A 24,795-nucleotide genomic window follows, 5' to 3' on the forward strand; every position below is an offset into this window, starting at 1 on the left:
ACATTAATATTAATTAGGTAATTGTTATTAAATAATTGTTTTATTTCTAGCGAGTTTCGACAATGTACACTATATACATGATTCATATTTATACATGATTTGTTGTAACGCATTCTATTTGTCTTCAACAAATGACACTTTCACGTGTCTATGAGCAAAAGATCTGCACACGACTTGGCTTTCGGTGCTCTAAAACAAAAAAAAAAAAGGCAGAAAACAAAACAGTTTTAGAAGGAACATATAAGCGAATTCAAATAAACAATATGCGAATATATAATTTATGTCTTTTTCCTTTGAGTGTCATTTCTAACCTTTTTTTTATCCTTTCTAAAAATTCATCTATATTATTAAATGTTGAATGAAATAAATGAACTTACTGTGTTTCACGGTTTTTCACGCGTCTGCACAGATGTAAAGCAATTGGCCCATTTTTGATGTTGCGGAAAAGTTGTACGGCTTCTCGGTGCGTCAAGTCGTGGCAAACGTGGCCATTCAGAGCCAAGATTTCATCCCCTGCGCGCAAACGGCCATCTTCGGCGGCCTGTCCACCAGGCAGTACCGACTTTATGAAGATACCTGCGACAGATTGGAAGATACGGAAAATAGAATCGAAAAATACACCGAATATCTGCGATGCAGCCGAAATGTATAACCCGATAATATCGAAAATTACCGATGCTTCCTTTCGGACTGTCCCTTCCTCCAACAATGGTAAATCCCAAGGACTTTTTGCCGGCACCCTTCTCGAAGACCACTGTGAGGAACGTGGACACGGTGTTCCTCGGTCTTCTGGGAAGAGTGCAGAACTTGGAGACGCTGCGCGCCAGCCCGCAGTCGATGCTCGTCGCGAATTTCTCCGACGAGGTCGACCTGTTCGATTCGTCTTTCCTGTCCCGCTGGCTCTTCGCCGTCTGACGCTTCCTGAAGTGCGAGCCGGGTGAAGTCTCGACGATAGTCCCATGACCGTCCTCCATGTTGACGTTCTCGTAATCCACGCTGCTCTCCTTCAACCGTTTCGCACGTTGCTCGACGTCCGAAAATCTGGAGACTACAATGTCGACATCACCGGGCCCGCTACCGTTACCCAGGATCCTCCTGGCCTCCGCCATGCACAGGCCTCGCAGTCTCTTCCCATTGACGATGAGGATCTCGTCGCCGATCCTCAAGGTGCCTTCCTTGTCGGCCAGTCCGTTCGGCACCACGTGAGCCACTAAGTAACCCGGACTGGATTCCGCGGTTTTCGCTATGAAGATCCCCAGACACTGGTCGGACGTCTCCTTGGGTAACTTCACGACCATCGTTTCCGTCACGCAGGTCTTGCTTTTGATCGCCTGCAAGCCAACGCCACTTCGCATCCGGTTAGAATCGTCGTCCCTGTTTCTCTCTTTTCTCCCTGGATCCGCGTTGTTCTTTTCCGCGGAGCTGACCTGACGTTGATCTATCAGCGTGCCGTTCGCCGCTTGGCAGATGCTCGGGTACTCGTCGATGAGGCTCGTTTCGGTGACGAAGTCTTTCACCTCGTCGTGATACATGTCCAAACTGGAGAAGAGTCGCGCGGCTCGGTCGACGTCCACCACAGCGGCCGAGAAGGGTCTTCTGGGCGGGAGCTGAGGAGGCGAGCCTAGACAAGAGTCGTTGTGGTGGCTACCGCTGCCATTGAGCGGTCCGGAAGCACCACTGCTGCATCTGTCGTCGAGGAGCGAGCTGGTGGCGGAATCGTTGTCCAGGATGCCGGAGTCGTTGTCGTCCTGCTCCAGGTGATTCTCGTAGAGCGGGTTCGTCCGCAGCTCCTCGAGACCCGGCAGCGTGCCGTACGAGAAGCTACGCAGTCTTCGTCTCTCTCGTTGGTCCTTGCAGTCTTTCCTGTAGATCTTGGCGATCAGCTTGCTCGTCGAGCTCTTCAGGTATCTGTCCTGCATCGCGCGGAATTTCGCCGCCAGGCAGCTGGACGGCGTGATACTGTCGAACTGCGTGTCTTTCTTCAGGATCGTGTCAGCTGTCTGCGGTGTCTCCTCTATTTGGTGATCGACGGACCGATGATGCTCGTGACTACGGCTGTCTTGGAGGAAGTACTTGCTGCCCCTCTCCCACCGATAGTCATAAGGCATCGCGTCCTCCTGATGAACCGAGTCCTCCTTCGACCATTCAGAAGGCCGCGCCTTTCGAGGCGTCGAGGTACGAAAGCCTAAAAAGGAGAACCGCTCTTCCTGATGCTTTTTGTACGGCAACCTGCTCTGCGACTTGGCGCGTCGTTTCCTCTTCGCGTGACTCTTCTTGCTCTCCTCCGTGATATTATCCTGCAGGAGGTCGGACTCGCAGATGGATCGCCGGAACTCATTTCTGATTAGACCGCGATGCCTCAGCTCGCACATCGAACGGATTTGAACGCGCTCCGCCTCGTCGTTCTCGCCCTCTTCGTTCTCGTCCTCGTCCTCCGAGTCCCGGTCCTTGAAGAAGCTCAATCTGGTGCTCTTCACACGGTCCAGCAGAGGGTTTCGCTTCTCGCACACTCTCCGTCGCTTGTCCTGGATTTTCTTCTTGTCTTTCTTGTTGGTCGTCCGCTCGGTTGTCACTTGGGAGGTCTGCACGTTGTAACAGTTCCTCTCGGACTCGGAACTCGAGGATTTCCTACGGACCCATCGCACCGGCGACGTGTCTGTAGGTCGAGAAAAGTGTTAATGAATTTCGTTTTCACATATATAAAATATTTTATACGGTGAAGTCTAATCTAATTAAAAACTATGAATTTTGCATCTGTTGGAAGTCCACTCACAGAATTTTAAACGAATAGCGGAATAAATGAAATCGGTTAATTTCATTCCTGTTCACTTTCTACAAGTGTGCAACACAAGTCAGATCTGAACTCTACGACTCTTAAATCGAAAGTGATGCTTGCCTTTCAGTGCCGCTCGTGACGGCCCCCACTAAACTGACGAATCTGTCGGTTAACAATTCGGCGACTAACACTTCGTCGAATTGATAATTACGCAAAGAATGATGCTATGCTTGACGTCTCAGGCAGGACGTGTGAAACAGGATGTCCTTATGACTAATTTATGTCACTTATAGTTTGTAGCATTCTCTAGATAATGAAAACGCCACATAGTGACGTAAAATCTCTCGAGCGAGAAATGGAGTAAATGATAATGCTTTGCGTGTTAAGTTGAGAATTGGAAAGATTTATGATGAATTTCTTAAATGAATTGAAGAAATGATGAAATTATGCAGTTTTTCATAGTAACATCAATTAATCAAACTAGTCTTTGTTGGTCAAGAAGGAAAGAATAATAAAAGAACGGGATTTGTAACTGTTGGGTGAGGAATGTAAGAGCACATATAGTTTTGTTGTTATAAAACGTATAGAGAAATATGTCGGAAGTTACGCAGGTACTGATCTTTTATTCTTCGGTGCTATAAACTATAATTTAAATTAAAAGAAACTTTGACAGCAATCGAAATAATGTAACCCTTAATAACATCCACCGTCTAGCCACTAACTCTACCTCTTTTCAATTTGCAACGTGAGTATGCGAGATTTCCTCATCTTAAATTAGTTCGTCATCACGCACCGTGATCCGTCTAATCATTCACTTAGCCATTAATAAGTAAGATTAAGAAAAACATGACACGGTTCTATGACACGAAATTACAAAAAAAGAAGACGAGCCAGTTAGAGTCGAAACACAGTTATGACTGCGTATTTGCATACACGATAAAACTATGAATTTCAAATAAACTCCTAGAAAACAACACAAACGGGATACATAGGAATATTACAAAATGATAGAGATAAATGAAAATATTAAATGAATAAAAATTTTCCGAGCCATTGACTTTTACAATTGAAAATTAAAGAAATGAATATCAGCTTATATTTTCAAAATGCGTAGGACTATAAAGTGTAAGACAGGTGGCACATAAATTTCGCGCGTACATTTTTTTATAGAATGTTTAACCGAGTACCGTAAACATAGATGGGATGCTTGCGTTGTGTAACTATCGTTCTTTAAACTGTGTCTGACGTTAAAACCGCGCGATTACGTTATCTTATGCACATATAGTACTTTCCTCAGAAGTCTGCTGACTAACATACAACGTCAATTCTTACCGCGACAATTGTGCGGTTAGATAGAACAATCGTGCAGATAAAAGCATATTAATTAACGGTCTAACATCCAGAAATAAAATTTGAGATTCTAACGCAGATTATTTAGTCAAAAGGAAACGTCGTAAACTGAGTGAGTGAGTGAGAGAGAGAGAGAGAGAGAGAGAGAGCTATGTACTTTATTCTACTATATTAATATTAATATAACTTCAAGTACGTCGCCTTTGACATTTTGATGCTAAAGAGAGAAAGGACCCATAAACTCGTCGGCCGGCTACTGTTTCGATTAGCAGTTACTATAAGATTAGCAAGAGCTGATTCGTCGTGTCATTACTGTCGCAGTCGCTGTCAATTACATTATCGTATCTTCTAGCGTACTGTCATATTGGCAAGCTACGAATCGCCTTCAATGCCAACAATGATCCCTTACATTAACGCGTAGGCCGATGGTGTCAATTTACTTCTATTCTCTTTCTTTTTAGTGAGTCACTCGGGACTCGAGTTTGACGGAACATTGAGTCGTAATCCTTGCATTGCGTTTTCATGAGGATTAAATTCTTCGTATTTTCTTCGGCCAAGATTTCATCTATTTACAATTTTTGGAGCGTTAAAGCTGTGTGCACAGCAGAACGGAGCATCATTCGAATAAACGTTTATCGAAATACAAAATCGAATAAATTTATTCGATTAAACTTTGCTCAAATTGCACTTTGCTCGAATAAAATAGAAAGAGAAAAACGACCGAATCTTAAAGTAAATCAAATTGTATATCCAGGATTTAATGTGTAATTTTTTGATAACTTCGAATTGGAAAATTGGAATTATAAAATGAACAATAAAATGCTATCGGATGTCACAAATAATTTTAAACAAATAACGGTAAATTCTATTTTTAGTGCAAACATGCGTAATCTTTACGAGCGAAGTGATTCTTACCTCTACCTCGAGACGCCGTGCGAAATTGATAAGATGCTTCGTTAACATCTTCATCAGCTCGAAGAGGACTCAGGCGCAAAAGTCTCGGTGCCTCAGCGTGGCCGCGAAACCAGCGCATATCTATAAAAAATTGCGCAAAAGTCAGTATATTGATAATTAGAATTAATTTAATTGATGTCGGATGATAATTTATTTGCCGTCTTTCCTAAGAAATAAAAATGAAAAACAAATTTATCAGTGAGTCAATCGTTTCGATAATAATATTTGTATTATAATTATACTGGATTTCGTATATGTCCGAGTAATAAATATTACTTTGATATATTTCCTGCGCGTTCAGAAAAGCATCATCGTGTAGAATTTAAAGATGAAATAACTGCAATACCATGATTTATCCAGTTATAAAAGTGAAACGGTAAATCTTGACGAGTGAATGGACTTTGTGGGAATCTATAACGACGACTACCGTTGACTCGAGGTCATTTCTTTTCACTTTGCAGTGCACCTGATTCTAACACGATCTAATAACTTGATAAGGAATAATAGACATAACTACGTGTAATAAGATTGCGCACATGTTTTATAGATGCGTAAGATATAAACGCACGTTAATTAAAAGAATATACCAATCGGATGCAAAAATTCACTAACTACAATTGTTACTAGCTAGATTAACGTTGCAAATGTAGTCTACGTAGTGAATTACTAATTGCAAATATATTTTAAATTACATTCTATATTGTGAAATAATTTATGTGGAATTAAATTTAAAGAAAAAGGAAGGAATTAATTTAGTATCTTGCAATTTGCGTGTAGACTTCTAGAGTTCAGACGTTCAAAATATTTGTCCCACTTAATACCATCTAATATACATTAATTAAATAAGATAATAACTATGCATCATATTCAATATCGACATCGCTGGATTTATGTATTCGTACGTTCGAACGAGGCGGTACGAGGTATCCAGCATCACCGTCGTTCGTCGCAACGGTACTTCTAGGATAGGAGGCCGCACGTCATCCACATCGTCTAACTCACGGTTTTCCGTACCGATGACACTGACACGTAGTGATGGGCTCGAGATACATTGAGTAGTACCAGGTAAGCGAATCATTCTGAACATTATCTCGATCATGCGCTTCGATAATCAATTTCCATTTCGCGCGATACACCGAAAGAGCCGAGTATTGTCCTAGTAAATTTTCAGAATAAGATTTTGTTCAACTACCCAGTATATCGACGCGCACAAACACGGATTAAATCGATCCGTTGCTTCCGTGGCATTCAAAAGAATATTAGCCGCGTGTTGGCCCCGCTAAATACACCGTAATCTTCGCGTCATACTTTACGAAACAGAATGACCCGAAAATTATTCAATAGAAATTCCGTCAATATATATATATATATATATATAAACGTTGTTTTCTCCTTTACCGCCCACCGCGTTTTAAGATATCTCGAGAAATGACAGTTACTCCTTTGATACGTCTTAAAGATGCCGTAGTATCGAACTCTTTAAGGTACAAGTGATTCGAAAGCAGATATGAAAGGAGATTAAACGGCATTAAGGAATTCAAAATATCTCCATTCAATCGCCGGCTGCTTACTAACTCTCTTATACGGTTTTATCCATCGAGGAAATTATTTTTCCTCAAAATCAGGCGCTAAGTTCACATCGGTTTCTTAAGCCTGTATAATAGCCCGTCATATGTTTAATAAAGCTGCAGCAAGCATTACGTAAGACGTTAATGCATGGTAATGATTATACGTACCTATGTAAGTGCGCATAACTAACTAGAGGGTGAGAGGGGCAACGACGAGAAAAAGGAAGGGAAAAAAGGTAGGGGGAGGAGTACGTGCGACTTTCTCCGATGCGAAATATGTGTGCCGCCACCTCTTAACTCCTTTCCAACACGGCTACGCCTTTCTGCCGTCGCTTTTCACTTTTCGTGGATCCAACCCACGTAAATCGAATATCCGGACTTAATCAGGTGCGTGGCCAAGAATAGGACTCGATGAGAGTTCAGAGAGGAAAATTATCGGGCCTACGTGAAAGACTGCACGTATTTGCCGAGTAGACTTGAAAGCTTGCACCGAATTGATTCTTAATAATCGAATTAGAATCATACGTCGAAAATTTTGAAGTATTTTAGTTGATTTAAAATGGAACAGAGAAACGTGTATATGTGCGTGACAATTCTCTTCTGTGCATATCTAATAACCTGAATCTGGAACTGCAACTATACGAACCATTCAAAGTCTCTTTCGCAACGCTTGGCAAACGTTTCCCTTCCAATTACAAATAATTCAGTTGCAAAATAGTGTGTTGAGCGTATCTCGCAAGAAACAATAAAGACAAAACGCTCGTAGCGACTTCGTTTCTCCTTAAAACTTGTACTTCTGCAGTAATTGCGCAATTAAGCGCACGAAGGTGCAGACTGGTAGTGCACTTTGCGCAAATTATATCAAGACGGTAGGTGTATTTTCAGTCAATTACTATTGCACAAGAGAACCATTGTTTGGGTCAAATAATCACTAAAAAATTTAAGTTTGTTAATATCTGTTATGAAGAGAGAAAGAGAGAGAGAGAGAGACGATTAATCTATATAAAATAACGACTAAAAATTGTAGAAATCAATTATTTGTTACTTCTTGACGGGAAATTTTGCTTCCGGAAAAACAAAATTTGCAGATTGGAAAATTCGCTATACTTATTCTCTATAAGCTCGCATAACTCTCAGTGAAACTGCGAAATGACAAGTCGATTGAGGCTGGCGATTTCGTGTAGACGCGAATGAGAAACAAAATATTCCGCTTGAAATATAAAACCAAACATGTAATGAAACAATTTGTTCAATTGCGGACTTTCTCTCAATTTTTGAGCAGAGCACTCGGCGTCTTGATTTTTCGCTTCATTTCTTCTTTTGCCTCAAGACGGTATTTTCATTTTATAGAACGGAGGTTTTCCGATTCGGCGAGAATCGACATGTACGTCGGTACAGTGAATGCAATTTGAGACAAAGTGTGACGCGTACACGTAAAGCGTGACGCGCCCCGGATGCTCGTAAAACATTCTCGCGCTCCGTGGCTACCGAGTCGTAACTCGCTCCGCTTCCTAGGTATTGTTAACGTGTACCGAGAGGATTCTGGGCTCCGCGACCATTACGCATGTGGACGATCCGATGCGGGTCTAGAGCGTGCGATCAACATATCCTACCTTGAATTTCTACGATTTTTGCAGTATGCAGATGAGTAAAGTAAGATTTATAAATAAAAGCGAGCGAACTCTCGAGAATCGTCGAGGAACCAAGCTGATCGGCCGATCAGCGATCCATCGTGAAACGGAGATCTCACCGAGAGGTCGGCGAACGTACTGTCACGCAGCGGCGGACCTGAGATGAGACTTACGTAACTTCAGTTTTGAACCGCAAAGATGTGAGGAGTTCCGGAAGGGTCGCCTGAGGAAAGGTTACACATTCTTGACACGCAAAATAATTGAAGAGAATGATCTTCAAAAAGTGTAAGTAAATAAAATTAGCAAATGTCATAACATACCAATTACAGGATTTGTAAATGACGTGGACCCTACAAATAATGGTACCTTCGATATAGTTACGTTGAATTTTTGTCTATTGTAATAATCATATTTTGTACAATTATCGCAAACTATATATAAAGACAAACGTATAATTGTTAATAACTTTATTTTCAGTGTTCCAACAACTGATCTAAATGGGAGAAAGTCTCGAGATAAGTGTTAGTTTCAGTCTCAGGAAGTTTAGATCCGCCGGTGTTGCACGCGATGACAATGTCTCACTCGGTGAGTGTCCGACTCTCTACGGTAGTCCGGCGCTGCTGCTCGCCGTTTTTGAACCCGCCGGCATAGGCTCGAGTAGGCTGGCCGTCAGAGACGGTAACTTCCGAGCCTTGATCACGATCGCAGTAATGTCCTAACGTACGCAATTAGCGCAACTAATTGCATTATAGTCATAACGTAATGACATGTAACGCCGGGGGCGCGTTTAACGATGCCGCTTGACGAACGGATGCTGTCGTACGCGGCCCGAGAGTCCGATGACATTAAGAAATACAGGAGTTCATGCTCGTAATATGGAGAATTGGGTGGTGATAAAAAATGCTTCGAGGACCGGTCCGGTGTGTAACGTTACTTCGATAGCCTAAATTGGCCGGCGACATTGTCGGATTTTAACGGCGGGTATTCCTTAATGCCGCTTTATGGCGGGATAAAAAACTGGACGTCAGATTCGCGAATTAAACGTCTTATTCGCCGTTGAAATATACACAGGGAGTCGGGAAGTCTCTAAAGTGCACTCGCAGCGACCAAGGCACACGCGCAATTGTGTGCAATTAGTTGTCGACCTTTGACGAGATTCGGGAAATTCGACCGATTAAAACCGGCCGTTCTCCTCTACACTCTATTAATCTATGAGCTGAATTAGAGAAACCCCTCGTACATCACGATGTAAAGTGAGATGCACGGGACAAACTCGTTCTTCCATCATCTGCGATTTCGGCTACTTCCACAAGTAAGCAGCGTCGCAATTAATCCTCCGGGATGACTTTCGAATGATAACTCACGGATAACCGGCGAGAGGATCTTGTGTCCACACACTAGGAGAGTTTTATCAAGGCCGCGGGGCGAGGTAGTCCTTTTATTTTCTGGCCATTTGACGAGAGCGACATGCCGAGCATTCCTCGCTGGAATAGCCGTGTAACTATGCCCTCGGTATTGCCTGTGTGCTCAAGCGTCCGCGCGCGCGCTGGTGTGCTTCACGGCGTGCTCTACACGTGCATTCGGAGGCATAGGTGTAGGTGCATAGCGCACGCACGACTTAGGCGCACGTGTGTACGTACGTGCATATAAATAAGACACGCGACACACGCGCGGCGCGTACACGTAAAGGACGGAGCCCCCAAGGTCGATCTACTGGCCAACCCTTCCTCCACCATCGCTTCAAGAACTCGTCGAGAGGGAAAGAGACAGAGACGGGGAGAGAGAGAGAGAGAGAATGTGCCGGAGAAATCTGGCGTACGGTTTTCAGACGGCTTTCGAACAACAATCGAAACTACTCGATCCTTTATTCGGCGAGCAATCGGACATGCAGCCGGTGAAAAGAAATACATTTGTGTAGTGCAGTTCGCTTTTGTGTGCCGAGGTGATTCCGTTGTAAAAAGGAAAACGCCGCCGCAAATCAACGCGTACAGATCATGCGTTGTTGTCGATGGTAAAAATTTGATGAAAGATCGAATGCAATTTATTCCTCGTGAATTTCCAGCACCGTCGGTTTGCAGCAACGAGATGGATGAAGCGAGCTCAGCTCGCGGATTCCGTTCTTGGCTTTCCTGTATCGTTGGAAGACTAATGAATTGTCCGCGTTTGTATCCGTAGGACAGGAAATAAATTTTCCTCCCGCCACTCTTGAAGCTTGAGCGACCTCCTTTCCCCAATAAGAGATGCCAATAAGAGATGCCTTCGTGATTAACGAATCGTTAAGTGGTTATTACGCCTGTTCTTATTCGAAGAAAAATGCCGAGAGGGCTGTCCCGTATGTTTCGTCGGAAATACGCCGTCATTTTGACAATTTCCGCTTAGATCCAACGTCGTCGTCGTCGTCAAGTTGACAAATGGCCGGAAATACTCTCGCGAAAGGAAGTATTCTTCAGGCTCCATGTTGGCTTGGTCGCAGATCTCATTCTCGGTAACGTCAAGTGTCACTTGAAATACGCGCAACTTGAGGCCGCGTAGCAGGCTGCACAGTTTGTATTGCTCCTCGGTGAGCGTAGAAACACACGGCAATCTTCGCCGGGGCAGCCTCGAGAAGCGGGACGAACACGCGGACGACAATTACCTGGCGTGCAATTAATCGCGGGTACTCGTAGAATTGACTTGCAGAAGTGGCGTATCTGCCAAGATGCACAATACGACGTAGCAGTTTCACTTCGGCGACCCCCTTCAGCCACGCTCGACTTTCCGGTTTAACCGCTCCTTCTTCTAATCGTTCCTCTTCCTGTCGGTCAATCCCTTCGTCCTTGGTTCTTCCCTACGCACCTGGAGACGTAGCCAGCAGCAAGATGCTTCTCGGGTATCTTTTCTCACGTGCCGACTCCGTTTCGCGAGAACCAACGAGGAAGACCGTTCTCTTTCATATTCCGCGTCCAGAATCCTTTCCATTGTCCCGTGTCGCCGCGTAATTCCCTCAAATTTAGCGAGACGTTGAGTTCATTCTCGCTACTTGCAGCGATACTCGCTTGCTTGATTAGCAATCGAATTTTTAATGCACTGCGGTTCACCCCGTTTCTGCAAATTTTCTGCTATCAAGGAGGATCTGAAGTGTTCGAAAAAACAGATATATTTGCTATTTACTTGCGTATCACAGATATTCATTTTGTTATCAATATGTTTATACAGGTGTTGGTCCACTATTCGACCCGATTAGCGAGCGAAGCTTAGCAGAATGATGCAAAATATCCGCATGCATGACTACAGAGAATATTTTTATCCCGTTAGAAAGTAGCTACCGCACCTCTCAACGTATTACCTGTATCTTAAGACATTCCGATGTATATGTCGAATTTCAATCTTCCCCGAACCTTTCGCTCCCCAGACAAGTACAGGGATTTTTATATTTCCGTTTGATTTACGCCGAATATCGTGTAGCTCTTCAGCTCCATCTCGCCTTGGTGTTACCAAGCGGCTCGACCTCATCCCTACGATTCTACGATCCGTGTTCGTTGTTTGAACAGTTAAAAATTGCGGCCGCGTGTTACCATCAACGCGGAATACCGAATGAGATTTTCCGACGGCGCGACGTGTCGCTGACACTGAATTTAACCGAGGCGAATGTCCGCTATAAACGACGGAACGGAATGGCCATGCATGCAGGTACGCGCTGATAGCGATTGAGGTCGCACGCGAGACGCGGAGACGAGATCATGAAAGCTCGCTTGTTACCGGGTTAAGCCCCACCCTGGGCTATGCGTGTGTGCACGATACAATTTAGTTTCCAACTTGTTGGACAATTCGAGTAGTTTCGCACCTTAACCCAACCTTTCGTTAGATGCAATATTTCTCACCCATCAATAGTCGCAGTATATCTCACAGATACATTATTACCATTATTTTCCTCTATTTCTTGAAGCCATTTTTCTTGCATTAGCACTTGACCGATACATCAGTCATAAAGTACATAAATAACAGTGAAGAACAAAGAAAACAAGAAGACCTGTGGAGACCTTCTTTATTTTCAAGTATATAAAATATATATCATTTCTATTAATGAAATTTTTTAATTCCGCGAGTATCTCACTTGCATTACTTGACGACATAAATTTATTATTATCGTTTTACCTGGTATTATATTAAGAAATTGTTAATCGTCTAAAACGAATTTAAACGGAATGTTTATTACGTATGCCTCAGATACGTTCTAAATTTCCGCGTTTAACTCCCGACAGAAGCTTTGTGAACTGTGCCGATTGGAATGTCGAATATTGCACTCGCGTGAAATACGCCAGCACCAGGTGGTAACTGGAATAAATTCTCGACAAAAATCTTATTTAACCCCGTATGTAGCGAACCGGATTAGTTCTCTTGTATCATTCGATTCGATCCTGCTCTGAGGTGCGTTACGGTAGAACGCACATATAAACTCGCGTATCACGTTATCTCGATATAGACGACGGTCGCATTAACGATGCCCGTGCAGCTATAATCGATGATCCAATATCTCCGTAATATTTAGGAAGTATACATGGTTCTCGCTTACGTAGTTAACAGCATGATTCGACCGCTTTATTCCCCGATAGGACGAAAGGCGCGTAAGGAGATCTGCTTGCGAGCGCACCGGAACCATTAACGTACCTACCTACCTATCTGTATTTCACACCGGTTCGTACGAGGTTCATACACGCGCTCATGCAACACACGATATTCCTTTTATGCTCTGAACTATTCGACTCGGAGTGGATAGTTCGGTCTTCCAGCCTGAGACTGAATCGACAACCGAGAAGGCCGCCACCGATACGGCAGACGCTGACAGGACACTTCGTGTCTTGACGTACTTCTTTCACGCCCGGCTCGCATTATCCGTATAGCCGTCAGCAAGGAATGAAGCCCTTCCTCTGCCCGCGGCATCGAACCGACGAAATTATGTATTGTGTGATATATATTGAGATATTTTCATATTAACCTTCATCTGCATGAGCTAATATTATTGAAAACGATCATTCGATATTGATCAATAAATATTCAAACAAAATGTTCGAGCAGTTCGAAGTAGAAGCATTCGAATTTGAAGTTCGAACAGATTGATCGCAACGACTGATTTTCCCGATCGATTCGCGAAAATTCGACTATTCGAATAATTTGAGTGCCGAGAAAAATTCGAGCGAAAATAATGATTCTACATTAAAAAAAAAATAGAATAAATATCACTTTATGTCATCCAACTTTATAATTCGAATATATTTCCAGTACTGAAATATTTAAATAATTCAAGGTTCGGTATGGAAATTCGAATTATGCGAATTTGGTGTGTGTATATGTGTGTGTATGTGTGTATGCGTGTGTATACGAACACCTGAATATTTCGAGCACTGTAAAAAAGTTACACGCAATTCGCCCGCTCGCTCGCCACGGTCGCTTACGCGCGTTTAAAAGAAAAGAAGAAAAGATAATATCGTTCAAGCAGCGTGTAGAGTGAAAGTTTCGAACGTTACGAGTGCGCGAGTCTCGCCTCTCGATACCTGTTTTGCGTTCCAGACAATTAATGTCGTTTCGCGTACATATATGATGTATCGTACTTTGATTTGTTCTATATACATTATTTGATCGATATTTCGTCTCGAATAAGTTTCGTACGTATTTACGTTGCGTGATTGCGTCTACAAATTTTGTAATTAACGAAAACTTAACATGATTATCAAATAATGGCGCACAACGGAATTTTACTTGTACAATTAATTTCTTAGATACATGAGTATTTCCGCTCTCTTTCATTCCTTTTTTTAATACAAGGTCAAGACAGGTATCATGAAACTATTTGAAACAGTTTCCGGTCGGAATCGTTCAGTTACTCCTTAGATTTCTGTAGTGTTTTCTAGGGAAAACGGAATTATTCCGATGGAAAACCTTTTCGGATAGTTCCATCAATCCTTCCCAGGGCTAAGAGGGAAATTAAGTTTATCCGTGCATTGAAATTTTTTTTTAAGCAAAGTGAAAATTGAAATGCTTCGGTTTCTCCTTCTACTGTCATTAAATTCCTCAGCACGCTAAGCGGTTGGAAAGTGGTCGGTGGTCCGTGATGAAATGATATTAAATTACATCTTTTTCAGTGGACATCGCGTTGCACTTTCGCTCAGAAACTCTTCCTCGATTTATGGAGCGTGCGATACCAAATTCGATGCGCGCTCCAACGCCGCGCAAAAGTATTATTTTTTTCTATGTTACGCTCAAGCCAGCTCAGAAAAGAAAGCAATTACACTCCATACGTACTTCGTTACTATTTCGAATGTGAATGAAAAACGCGCTATATATAGTTCATGCTCTTACAAGCACGAAAAGGAGGAGGATTTATCTCGGCGAATCTTTTCCCGAGGCGTATCGAAGGGCATTGCGTTAAAGTGGAACGAGCGAGTGGCGGATTAAATCGCAATTTTGCACTTGGCAAAGTGGTTTTGTAAGTCAATGTATCATCGTAGAAAGTTGAAAATGCGAATTGGATCGGATAAATCTCGATAATGATTGGAATTCTCGTAGATACCAGTTTGGAAAGATACAGACCGTAGAAACTTATGAAATATCCGTAGGCATTCGTGTCGCATTTCGCAGTTTTACGAGTGGGTTTTCGCAATCCTATATTTACAGGTGACTCGGAATGAATGATGCAAAAAATGACATAAAATTATAAGCAATTGCGACAGCTGTATTAAGATGTATCGCAAAGCGCTTCATTCAATATACTTATGTAAAACAGTTTATTCCGATTCAGACACACTTAGAGACGATATTTTCCTCCTAAAGAAGTGTGCCGTCGTGTATCGTCGAAATTACTACTAGATTCCGTATCTTAATTGATTACGATAACGTTCCACGCAACATTTATTTCAGGCGCGCGGTATTTAGGTGAGGATATTTAAAGATACCGTTCACTTTTTCATTGCCTGACGTTATTATCGCACCGCTTGAAATTTGCGTGTAACCCACGTATAATATGGTGTAATTTCTTTACGACTGGAAGCGCGTTTATCGACGCGGTGGTTTACGAGACGTCGTTAAAAATGCCGTCGAAATCCGCTTCCTGGTCGCGAGTAAGTCTACCCTAAAATGCGCACATAAACCGCTCTTTTCGATGGAAATAAGTTCGCGAGATATACGTAAGCATCTACGAACAATTGTCGGTGATAACACATTCATCGTGAAAACAAATGCAGCGGTATTTATAGACGTTAATTATCTCCAGAGTGAATCAACGATATTTAAATAAACTCTGCTTGTTATTATGTGTATACAGATGGCAATAAATTTACAAACGTGCAAAAGAATAATAAGATTCCGAGAATAACTTTTCCTCAAAAATATCGAAGTCCTCGAAATTTCAATTAAATCAAGATGGATGTGCGTGGATTGATTTCCAATAAATTTTGCACATAATGCTTGACAAGAGTGTATTTGAACATCATATGTTCTTTAAAATAATTTTCAACAAAAAAATATTGCTGAAAAGTATTTTATTTAATATACTAATGCAAATAATAAATACGTATAAAATACTTCGCGATAATATTATTTGTGATAATATTGTTGCCTTTCCAATGACAGAAGTATGTACCGAGATTCTAGTAGTACATAGATAGAAAAGAAAGAAACACAGCAAAAGTAGAGTCTACCACCATATTCGTTGAAAAAAAATTATCGCAATTAATGAGAGAATTTTATTACATGGAGAATGCACTCTAATCTTGGTAATTCTATATAGTTCAAGAATGATGTTATAAATTGTACGTCGGTCATAACGAATATGTGTCGCGATTCGTACAAATATGAGAGAACGCATGTATTTTCATCTTCAGAACCGTACATCTCGAATCCGTTAACCAAATCGTGTCCATTGAAGCAAACGACTGCACAGGTGCGTTATCTGTTTCACTTTACTGCTACTTCAACCGTCGACAGACAAATACCGCTGTAACGTAAATATTAAAGTTTGAACGAACGATTCGAACGAATGTATATGACCGAAGTGAGAGAATTCGAGCTCAGACGATTCGAATAAAACCAACGATCAATCGATCTGCAATATCCTAAAATCCGATTATTTGGACAAATCGCGCGAGAAAAGGAAAATTTAAATATACGGAAATAATATTTATTACACGGATAGAGAATAAATAGCTTTTTATACAACGTAAATAAAAACCTGAATCAATGACGGTTTAAATGTTGGTGACAAAACACGATTTTTACATCTAATGGGAAGATCATAAAATAATGTCGTATTAATGACGTGTTTCATATTGTAATAAGATATTAATATACATCATTTAGCACCATTAATATATCATTTAACGTCACTAATATGTCATTACGTTTGTTGGGAATTTTAAACTAACATTATGGAAATATTTCAAGATTTCTTTCATTTCATTAAAAAAAAAAACGTCAGTTATAATAATAATAAAATATACATTAATCAACTCGAAATTTTCAGAAAATTGCACGCATTCAATATTTTCTGGTGGATTACGTTGAGATATTTTTGCACGTAAATTTAGTTTTAAAAGAGGATAGGACGCGCAAATACTTCTTTTTAATTTGCATTGTTCTCGCGAAAAAAATGAGCTCAAAGTATATCCTGATTTTTTATACCGCGGAGCAGCATACATTCGGATAACTGTGATAATTCATTGTTCGCATCGTTAGGACCACGTTGAGCCGCGCCGTTCCGTGCGGTCCCGGTTAATTATGAATAATATAATTAGACGAAATTCCCATGGTTTCCCTTTTGTGAGATCGACGATGAGAGGTGGAAAGAGCGAACAACCGGCCGGCGAAGCAACGACTCACTGTAGCTGCGAGAGAATTGAATGTCGACTACGAGCAATGCGATTGAAATAATGGCTCGTGTGAAATTTAAAATCGTGTCAGCCGTAGATGTAATCGTGATGTAATTGCTAAGTATATTATTGCATTGCTGTTACTGTACGCATCTATTTAGGACATTTGAAATCATTTTTATCATTTGTATGTATGATTTTTTCACTTATGACTTTATTTTGTCATTGTACATCGAGTCCGTTTACGAAACATTTAAACATTTAGGAAATTTAAATTTAAGTGTTTAGAAACTGTAAATTAATATTTTCCCGATCATCTCTTAAATAATTTTAAATATTATTTAGCAATCACTAATTTCCTTCTAATTAAATTGCATGCAATATTAGTTTTTATTAATTATTGTTTTTTGACATATACACGTATAAATATACCCCAGCGAGAAATGAACATCGAAGTGACATTAAATTGACATCAAATCGATGTCGAAACCATCGAAGTTATATTAAATCGTGTCAATTTGATGTCGATTCGATAAGTCATTTCTCACTGAGTGTGTACATATGTATATCGAGAATGAATAAACTAATGAAATAATATTTTCCTTGTATAATGTAAGATCTATTAATTTTTATATTATTATTATTATTATTTTGACCTGATATACCGAAATATTTTGATCTAGTAAATTTCAGTATTGTTGAATATGTTTGATCATAACTCAAAAATGATCTATGTCTTGACTTCCTCGGTCGCGAAAAATCAGTTCCTAATTAGTTAAAGAATCTGTCATTAAAAAATAATATATGTATCTAAAACTCGATATTTGAAATTATCTTGGTAATGAATTTAAGCAGTCATTTGTCATATTTTCTTAACGAACAATCGAATAGCATAATAATTTTCAGACATTTTGAACGAAGATCATACAATTTTCTGCATATAGCTACTTGGCATTGGAAAATCTGTCTTTCTTTAGAGCAAAAATTGCACAAACAGATCCATATGTCACCAAGTTTCAAAAATAGTTTAAAAGTAATATTACTCGGACAATTTCGACATCTACGATACCAAAGATCAACTAATCGGAATAACTATATGCGTCAGAACAGAGTATACATTCTTGAGCAACGGTAGTAATGTTGGGAATTCCTTTCGCTAGTCTCTTACCTGATGGCCAATCCAACAAAAATGATCTATTCAATAAAGAATCCGCTGAATCATCCTCATCGATTTATCTCGTTTCAGTGGATACTCCTTATTTTTTTAGTTACACTATATCGGTTCACGATATCACGATATCTGGTAATATATTACTTTTTCTACTGGCCGAGCACGATCGAACGACTCGACGAATGACCACCTGGATCCTTTTCGATCGAGCGATCACGAAGAACTGAGTGCTGAATATATCTCACCGGTCGCGGCGACGTTCACGTCGCTGATGCGCTTCTAGTCGTAGCAAGTCCATTTGGAGCCCCTGGTTTAGTCAATTTTACATTCACAGAGATTTCGATGTAAATAAAAATTATGGTAATATATAGTAAATTTTTAACAGTTTACTAATCAGTGAAATGCTTTGATTTAATGCAAGCCAAAAAATACATTATTAACTTTGTATACTTTTGTATGTTGCTTTAAAAAACAATTATATATATAAACAAGTACGAATGTCACTGACGCCATCTGGTGGTTCGTGGTCATTGGCCGGTATTCATAGTCGGATCTTATATTTGAGACCGTCTTAAGTTCATCTTCAGATGCTTCGTAACCAATGAAATCAGTTATCCAATATTGGAAGATAAACTTAAAACGGTCTTGTATGTAAGATTCGACTATGAATACCGGTCATTAAGTATCCTCGAATAACATAAAATAAGTGTTAGGGGGCTGGTCTATGTCTTTACTGAATTATTCTGTGGTTATATGTCAAACTCGAGTTGATCGATAAACAAAACAGAAAACAGCTGTTTTAACAACTATTAAGAGGTTGTTTAGTTGGTCTTGGTTTAGTAATTTATAGTTTAGTTCGTATTGCTGTGCTTGTTGGGGACTTGTGTTTCTCTTGAAGTGCAGACGTGTTTTCGCGCATGGTCGCTGCTTCTGGATTTGAAAGTTTCTAGTCGCAACCGTCGTACAGTATTTCTTGAATATTTCCAATTAAAATTGTTGGCCTATCCATCTCTGCCTCGAATAAGTATTGCGGTGGGTCGAAAGCTGCTTTTGATCATGGAAAAGGATAAGGAAATGGACTTGGACTTTAATTACAGGAATCCCTGAAGGGGCGGTCTTCCTTGGTAAAAACATTTACTTTTTACCTTATGTCCAATAAATCCAAAGATGGACTTATTGTCAAAGATTTCGCCACTTCAAACGGCTCTGCAAAAGCAATTTCGAAAAATCTATATGTGAATTTTGCGGACGTGGCGAACATTCCGTGAGAAGCTACGCTGCTGATGTTCCTTAATATGTTAGGGAGGGCCATTATGAAGTGGTTCACCGGGCGTCTAGCAGGAATTGTCCAGTTTTTTTATTTCACAAGAGTGTTAAATGGCCATGGCTATTATGACCCTTAGTCTAAGCGATGTTACATCCTACAGCAAGCTAAATGGAATATAAAACACCACCAGCGTTACCAAGAAATTTCCTTTGCCCATCTTCGGTGAATTCATATCTTCTTTTTCTAAACCTTTTAGCTATTCTCAGGCTGTTTCTAATGTTCTAATGTTGAAAGTTTTCGATTATAATTATGATAGTGATCACTATCCTATTTTTATCTCTTTTTCTAATGATTCTTCTTTTAATGTTTCTTGTAGACTATCACTAGTCGTTGGTAAATTTGATTGGTCGAAATTTAGAATTTCTTTGGAGGTATCTAATTCTCTTGTCTTTAATTGTTCTTCTTCAGATATTCAAAATTACTATTCGTTCATTAATAACATTTTACATACGATTTTTGACTGTGACTTCATTCATAAAAATAATTTCTTTAAAAATCAAAATTCCACTTACTGGTGGAATAACAAATGTTCATCTCTAATAGCCAAAAAAAAGAGAATATTTTCATAAATTCAAAAATTCTCCTAGTTTGGATAATTGTAACGAATTTCAACTCATCTCAAAATCTGTTAAAAAGGAACTTAATATTATCAAACGTGATAGCTTTCGTCATTTTTGCCATACGCTCTCTTCACAGATGAATCCTTCTCATATCTGGAGAATTCTGGAGGCATTCAAAAAGAAAGCAGTCGCAGTCTCCGCTATCTCTCTCTTCAGTCTTATTGCCTGTATATCATACATGGTGACCTTTCTCTCATATGTCTTGTGGTGCGCACGCTGGTTTTTATTACATTGAAGATGTCGGGTTTTATACCAAAACAAGAGCGGTTACCGGAAGCATTACTTTTCTGCTTTCATCTCAAGAAATTTCCTGCTGAAAGTCATCGTTTGCTAGTGGAGGTTTGTTAGTATCTATCATTTTTGGTTTTACCTTATTTTTTATTTCTTTTGGTGAATGTCCTTTATATATATATAATTAACTATGATGTGCTATATATGCTATATTATAGCAAATTATTAGTAAAGCAGAAACGTAAGTCTGCTATATCAACTTTGAAACTATATCAACTCTGTTGACAGCAATTTCTCTTACGTTTCTTCTTAAAGTTTAGAAGATAGTAATTTTAAGTATATACTTAGATTCCTATGTAACTATAGAGAAAAATAAATGTATAAGCATACATTAGCAGAAATACAGCTTTCTTGTAATAAATTCGCCATTTATAGGAGAATAAACATACGTTATAGTTGAATATTAAGCCTTTGGTTAATAATATGTAGGTAGCATGAAAAATTAATACAAGAAAGCGATATATCCTCTCCTCAAATTTAACAATCGCCATGCGAATTTATTTTGATATAATTATACAATATTCGTTACTTGATTCGTATCTTTTCCAAATTGTACTAATAACAAGAGTATTCTTGTTTTTCACAGGATAACATTATAGAAGTGTCTCTTATCAATTCTCAAATATCAAGAAAAATCTTGTATATGATATTTTTTTATATACTTTTTGGTATACTTCAAGGTTCCACAGATATTCGCTAACAAACAAATTTATCGAATTACTTGCGGCAGATTGTTTCAAACATACGAGAAAGTACATAGAAAAAGTTTCTTATTTCTCTATTTCCTAGATTAAATTTCTCTATTTTCAATTATTTTTCAACATATCTAAAACCTATTAAAATTAATGAAAGACACTTTTATATGTTTCCTTGTAAGATAGAGTACATTTATACGTTCCTATATTACGAAATAAGGTCTTACTTCAAAATTGCAGACTTAATCACAGTAACACTTAACTAATCTGGCATGTACTTAAAAGTATCTAATCACAGCACATAATGAATTAAGTTTGTGATATTTATTTTGTGTGACTCAGAGCTTTTTTCTTGAGAAAATGGTGAAAAGTCTTATTTTTTCAGTATATAATATTCAGAGTACTAAAAATGGCAATGATCAAAACTTAATTCATAAGTTATTAAACAATCCGTACATTGATTAGATTTATTTTTTAATAATGTATTTATAATATTGCTGTTTGATTAAAATTCATTAGCGCGCAACGAATGAGAGATTAATAGAGATTAATAGTATATATCAACTAAATGTTTACAATATAATTATGAAAAATAAACTCGTGTAGTACATACATGCCATATTTCATATGGATCCTTCTTCTTCTTCATCATTGGCCTGTATATTCTGTAGCAAATATTTATAATCCCCCTGTATAAATGACATAATTAACATTGACCAATATGAATCTGCGTGAATTTGCGAATTAGAATTCTAGTTTCGACTCTATAAACATACATATGAAATTCAATGTCTTTTTTTCTTTTTGTGCCAACATCATTACTATGTAATGAAGAAAATAGTTATCACTCTTCCAGTCAATCAAGGGTTAAGACACTTCGGTTTAATGGAATATTACGAAACGTATGGCAAACTGCCGGGTAAACATTTCTTACGAAACATAAATCCATTAGTAAAAACGTATGTAATATTATACAGTACTATTAGGTAATTTGTTCTTGCCTCTCAATGTATAGAAAAAATTGTGCTAGTAATTTATTACAATATTCTATAGAATAAGCTGCAAATATTTGTGCACTGTGAACATAATGTAAGGCTTTTCATATTCTACTCCTGCGTTGTAATATGTAGTCGAGTGAAAGTGTATTGGTGTTATCCAAAGATTTATAAAAGACAGCATCGATGTCTCCTGCGTCCGGAATTACCGACTTTGTTACGTTTTTTCTTCTCTTTACCTCTAAGTTCTTTGTCTTTCCGTATTTCTCTGACCTAAAATGTATGGTAGAACATTGTCACTTAGATCTTTTGCAAATGCATTTGAAATATAGCTGTAGAACTTAATATCACATAGTAACTCTCTCTGTCTTAATGCATAGAAATATAGCTATAGAACTTAATATCACATAGTAACTCTCTCTGTTTTAATGCATAGAAAATTACATATTAATGTTATTCTCTATTGTCCTAGGATTTATAACATAATCAAGTTATTGCTATTTATATTTACCAAAGTATAAAAAGCATCATCTACACCCATTCTTGTTTTTGCTGAGGTTTCTACAAATGGCACACCATACTGCCGCGCGACTTCTCTCGCTTGAGTCATGTTTACCGCCCAAGATTGCTGAAGATCGCACTTATTGCCAACTAACACCATTGGTACTTCTTCTGCATCTTTTACTCGTTTTATTTGTTCTCTATATGTACTAATATCCTACAATATTAAGAATATGATATAGGCGTCATATGAAAATATGAATCAAATGGAGATGGTTCATATAACACGATTACCTCAAAACTTTTAGCTGAGTTTACGGCAAATACTAACAAGAATCCTTCTCCTGTTCTCATGTACTGATCTCTCATTGCACTATATTCCTCTTGTCCTGCTGTGTCCAATATATCTAGAAGGCACGTTTCACCATCGATCACCACCTGTTTAACAATGGTATTGGTGCATTTGATGGAGCAAAATGAGATTATGCGACATTAAATCAATTTAATTTTAGATTTTATGCGACATTAAATCAATTTAATTTTAATTTTTATCTATTGTTAAAATGTTAATTTGGATATTTTTATATAAAATTACATTTCATAAATTACTGAAAATTACCATGATAAAAAATAAATTACCGTGAAATTATGATAGAAAATAAATTACTATCTTCTTACTTGTTTTCTATATGAATCTTCTATAGTAGGGTCATATTCATCGACAAAGTGATTCTGTATCAGTTGAATGGTAAGAGCTGACTTTCCAACACCTCCAGCACCAACTACTACAAGCTTATATTCTGTCATGATGCGGTGTCTTAATGCAAACTACAACTTTTGTTGTTCCTCTCAGAAAGTTCTGTTAATTATCTGTAAAAAGGAGAGAAGTGTAAAATTGATGATAATCTTATCGAGGAAACTAATTAATTTTTTTTTTAAACATAATTTGTTGTTAACAAAAAAAGTAATTTATATTTTATGCAAATCAAACAGCTTAATTTGTTATTAGAATCAACTTCATCTGACTTTGCTGTAAAGCACAACTTTTAAAATACAAGATACAATTCATCATACGTTTAGAAGCTCTAATTGGTAATTATTGTATAATCTCTCTCACACACACACACACACACACACTATATTCTCTCTCTTTTTTTCTGAATTAGTCATTCGCAATTATTACATACACTTCTAATGGACTCACTGGGATGATCAATCGTCAGTATACACACAAACCACCTTGATCACTCGCAAATTCGAGGGCAACGCTATCGGGCGCGTATTGACAACTGAAAAAAGTGACATAAATAAGTGGTTGTTGTGTGTACACACACACAAGCACATTCACAATACCAACGACAAGCCCACATACGTACTACGTGGGTAGACACGTAACAGATTGATCGTAATCGCGGGATGACTGAGAGTGCACTTAGCACCCGGACAATTGCTGTCGACAGGCGCCAAGAAGAATTCCTCAACAAAGTATTTTTACGAGGAGCACCCGCGTCATCGATGCGCTATGCGTGTCGTTGTATTTCGAAGTAAACAGTGCATGCTCTCGAGATGCAACGCGGCCGAGAGGAGGAGACGGAGAGAAGCGGCTTAACGACGCGGACGATGCATCACCCGCGGCCGTTCGCACACTTACCGTCACTCAAAGACTCATCTGAACGAATTACACCCGACAATTAAAACACTCCTCTCCTACGTGATCCGCTCCGTCGCGAATTAGTCACTGGAGAAACCATCTGGAAAGGAGCATCGTCAGTGCTGCCAATGGTCGCTCTTGCGAAGTTACGGAGACGGAAATGTCGGAAAGGGTGTTGACCACCGGGTTCGCGACTGACGGATTGCTCTCACAGATGGTGCGGGTGTGGCACAAAAACATGACGTCACGGCCGCGTCGCGATGGATTTTTCAAGCGAATAATTCCGAGATAACAATCGAGATGTGCACCAGAAGTGCACTGTCTTTTAATCAAATAATCAATTGGATTTTGGATCAGACTCGAACGCTTTGTATGCTTTATACTGAACGATTTTCAACGAACAGATAAATTATCGCAATTCGCGC

The 24,795-nt window shown here is 39.2% G+C and overlaps 2 protein-coding genes and 1 long non-coding RNA gene across 8 annotated transcripts; 1 reads left to right on the top strand and 2 right to left on the bottom strand.

The window, feature by feature from the left end:
* Positions 1–21: 21 nt before the first annotated feature.
* On the bottom strand, positions 22–18,494 carry LOC106740790. Of its 2 annotated transcripts, XM_014612171.1 has the most exons (5): positions 18,288–18,494; positions 5,042–5,161; positions 674–2,656; positions 378–576; positions 22–189 (listed from the first exon to the last, which is right to left on the bottom strand). In XM_014612171.1, exons 2-5 carry the CDS (start codon positions 5,157–5,159, stop codon positions 141–143), a joined length of 2,349 nt encoding a protein of 782 aa, XP_014467657.1. In that variant the 5' UTR covers positions 5,160–5,161; positions 18,288–18,494; the 3' UTR covers positions 22–140. The 2 variants fall into 2 exon arrangements, with proteins under 2 accessions (XP_014467657.1, XP_014467658.1); XM_014612172.1 differs by lacking the exons at positions 5,042–5,161; positions 18,288–18,494 and adding an exon at positions 2,774–2,912.
* A 558-nt stretch (positions 18,495–19,052) lies between these two features.
* Positions 19,053–21,090, top strand: LOC106740786. Of its 2 annotated transcripts, none has more exons than XR_001374125.1 (2): positions 19,053–19,414; positions 19,593–21,090. It is a non-coding gene; the product is annotated as an uncharacterized LOC106740786 (long non-coding RNA). The 2 variants fall into 2 exon arrangements; XR_001374124.1 differs by having other exon boundaries at positions 20,314–21,090.
* Positions 21,070–24,576, bottom strand: LOC106740784 (ras-like protein 1). Of its 4 annotated transcripts, none has more exons than XM_014612164.1 (6): positions 24,371–24,576; positions 23,907–24,008; positions 23,398–23,589; positions 23,014–23,157; positions 22,730–22,936; positions 21,115–22,491 (listed from the first exon to the last, which is right to left on the bottom strand). In XM_014612164.1, the coding sequence occupies exons 3-6, from the start codon at positions 23,524–23,526 to the stop codon at positions 22,387–22,389; spliced, it is 585 nt and encodes a 194-aa protein (XP_014467650.1). In that variant the 5' UTR covers positions 23,527–23,589; positions 23,907–24,008; positions 24,371–24,576; the 3' UTR covers positions 21,115–22,386. The 4 variants fall into 4 exon arrangements, with proteins under 4 accessions (XP_014467652.1, XP_014467650.1, XP_014467651.1 ...); XM_014612165.1 differs by having other exon boundaries at positions 23,924–24,008; positions 24,096–24,576; XM_014612163.1 differs by having other exon boundaries at positions 24,096–24,576.
* Between the last annotated feature and the right edge of the window lie 219 nt (positions 24,577–24,795).

This window comes from Dinoponera quadriceps, unplaced genomic scaffold, assembly GCF_001313825.1.
Source record: "Dinoponera quadriceps isolate SergipeBrazil2010 unplaced genomic scaffold, ASM131382v1 scaffold453, whole genome shotgun sequence".
In the NCBI taxonomy this organism is placed as follows: Eukaryota; Metazoa; Arthropoda; class Insecta; order Hymenoptera; family Formicidae; genus Dinoponera; species Dinoponera quadriceps.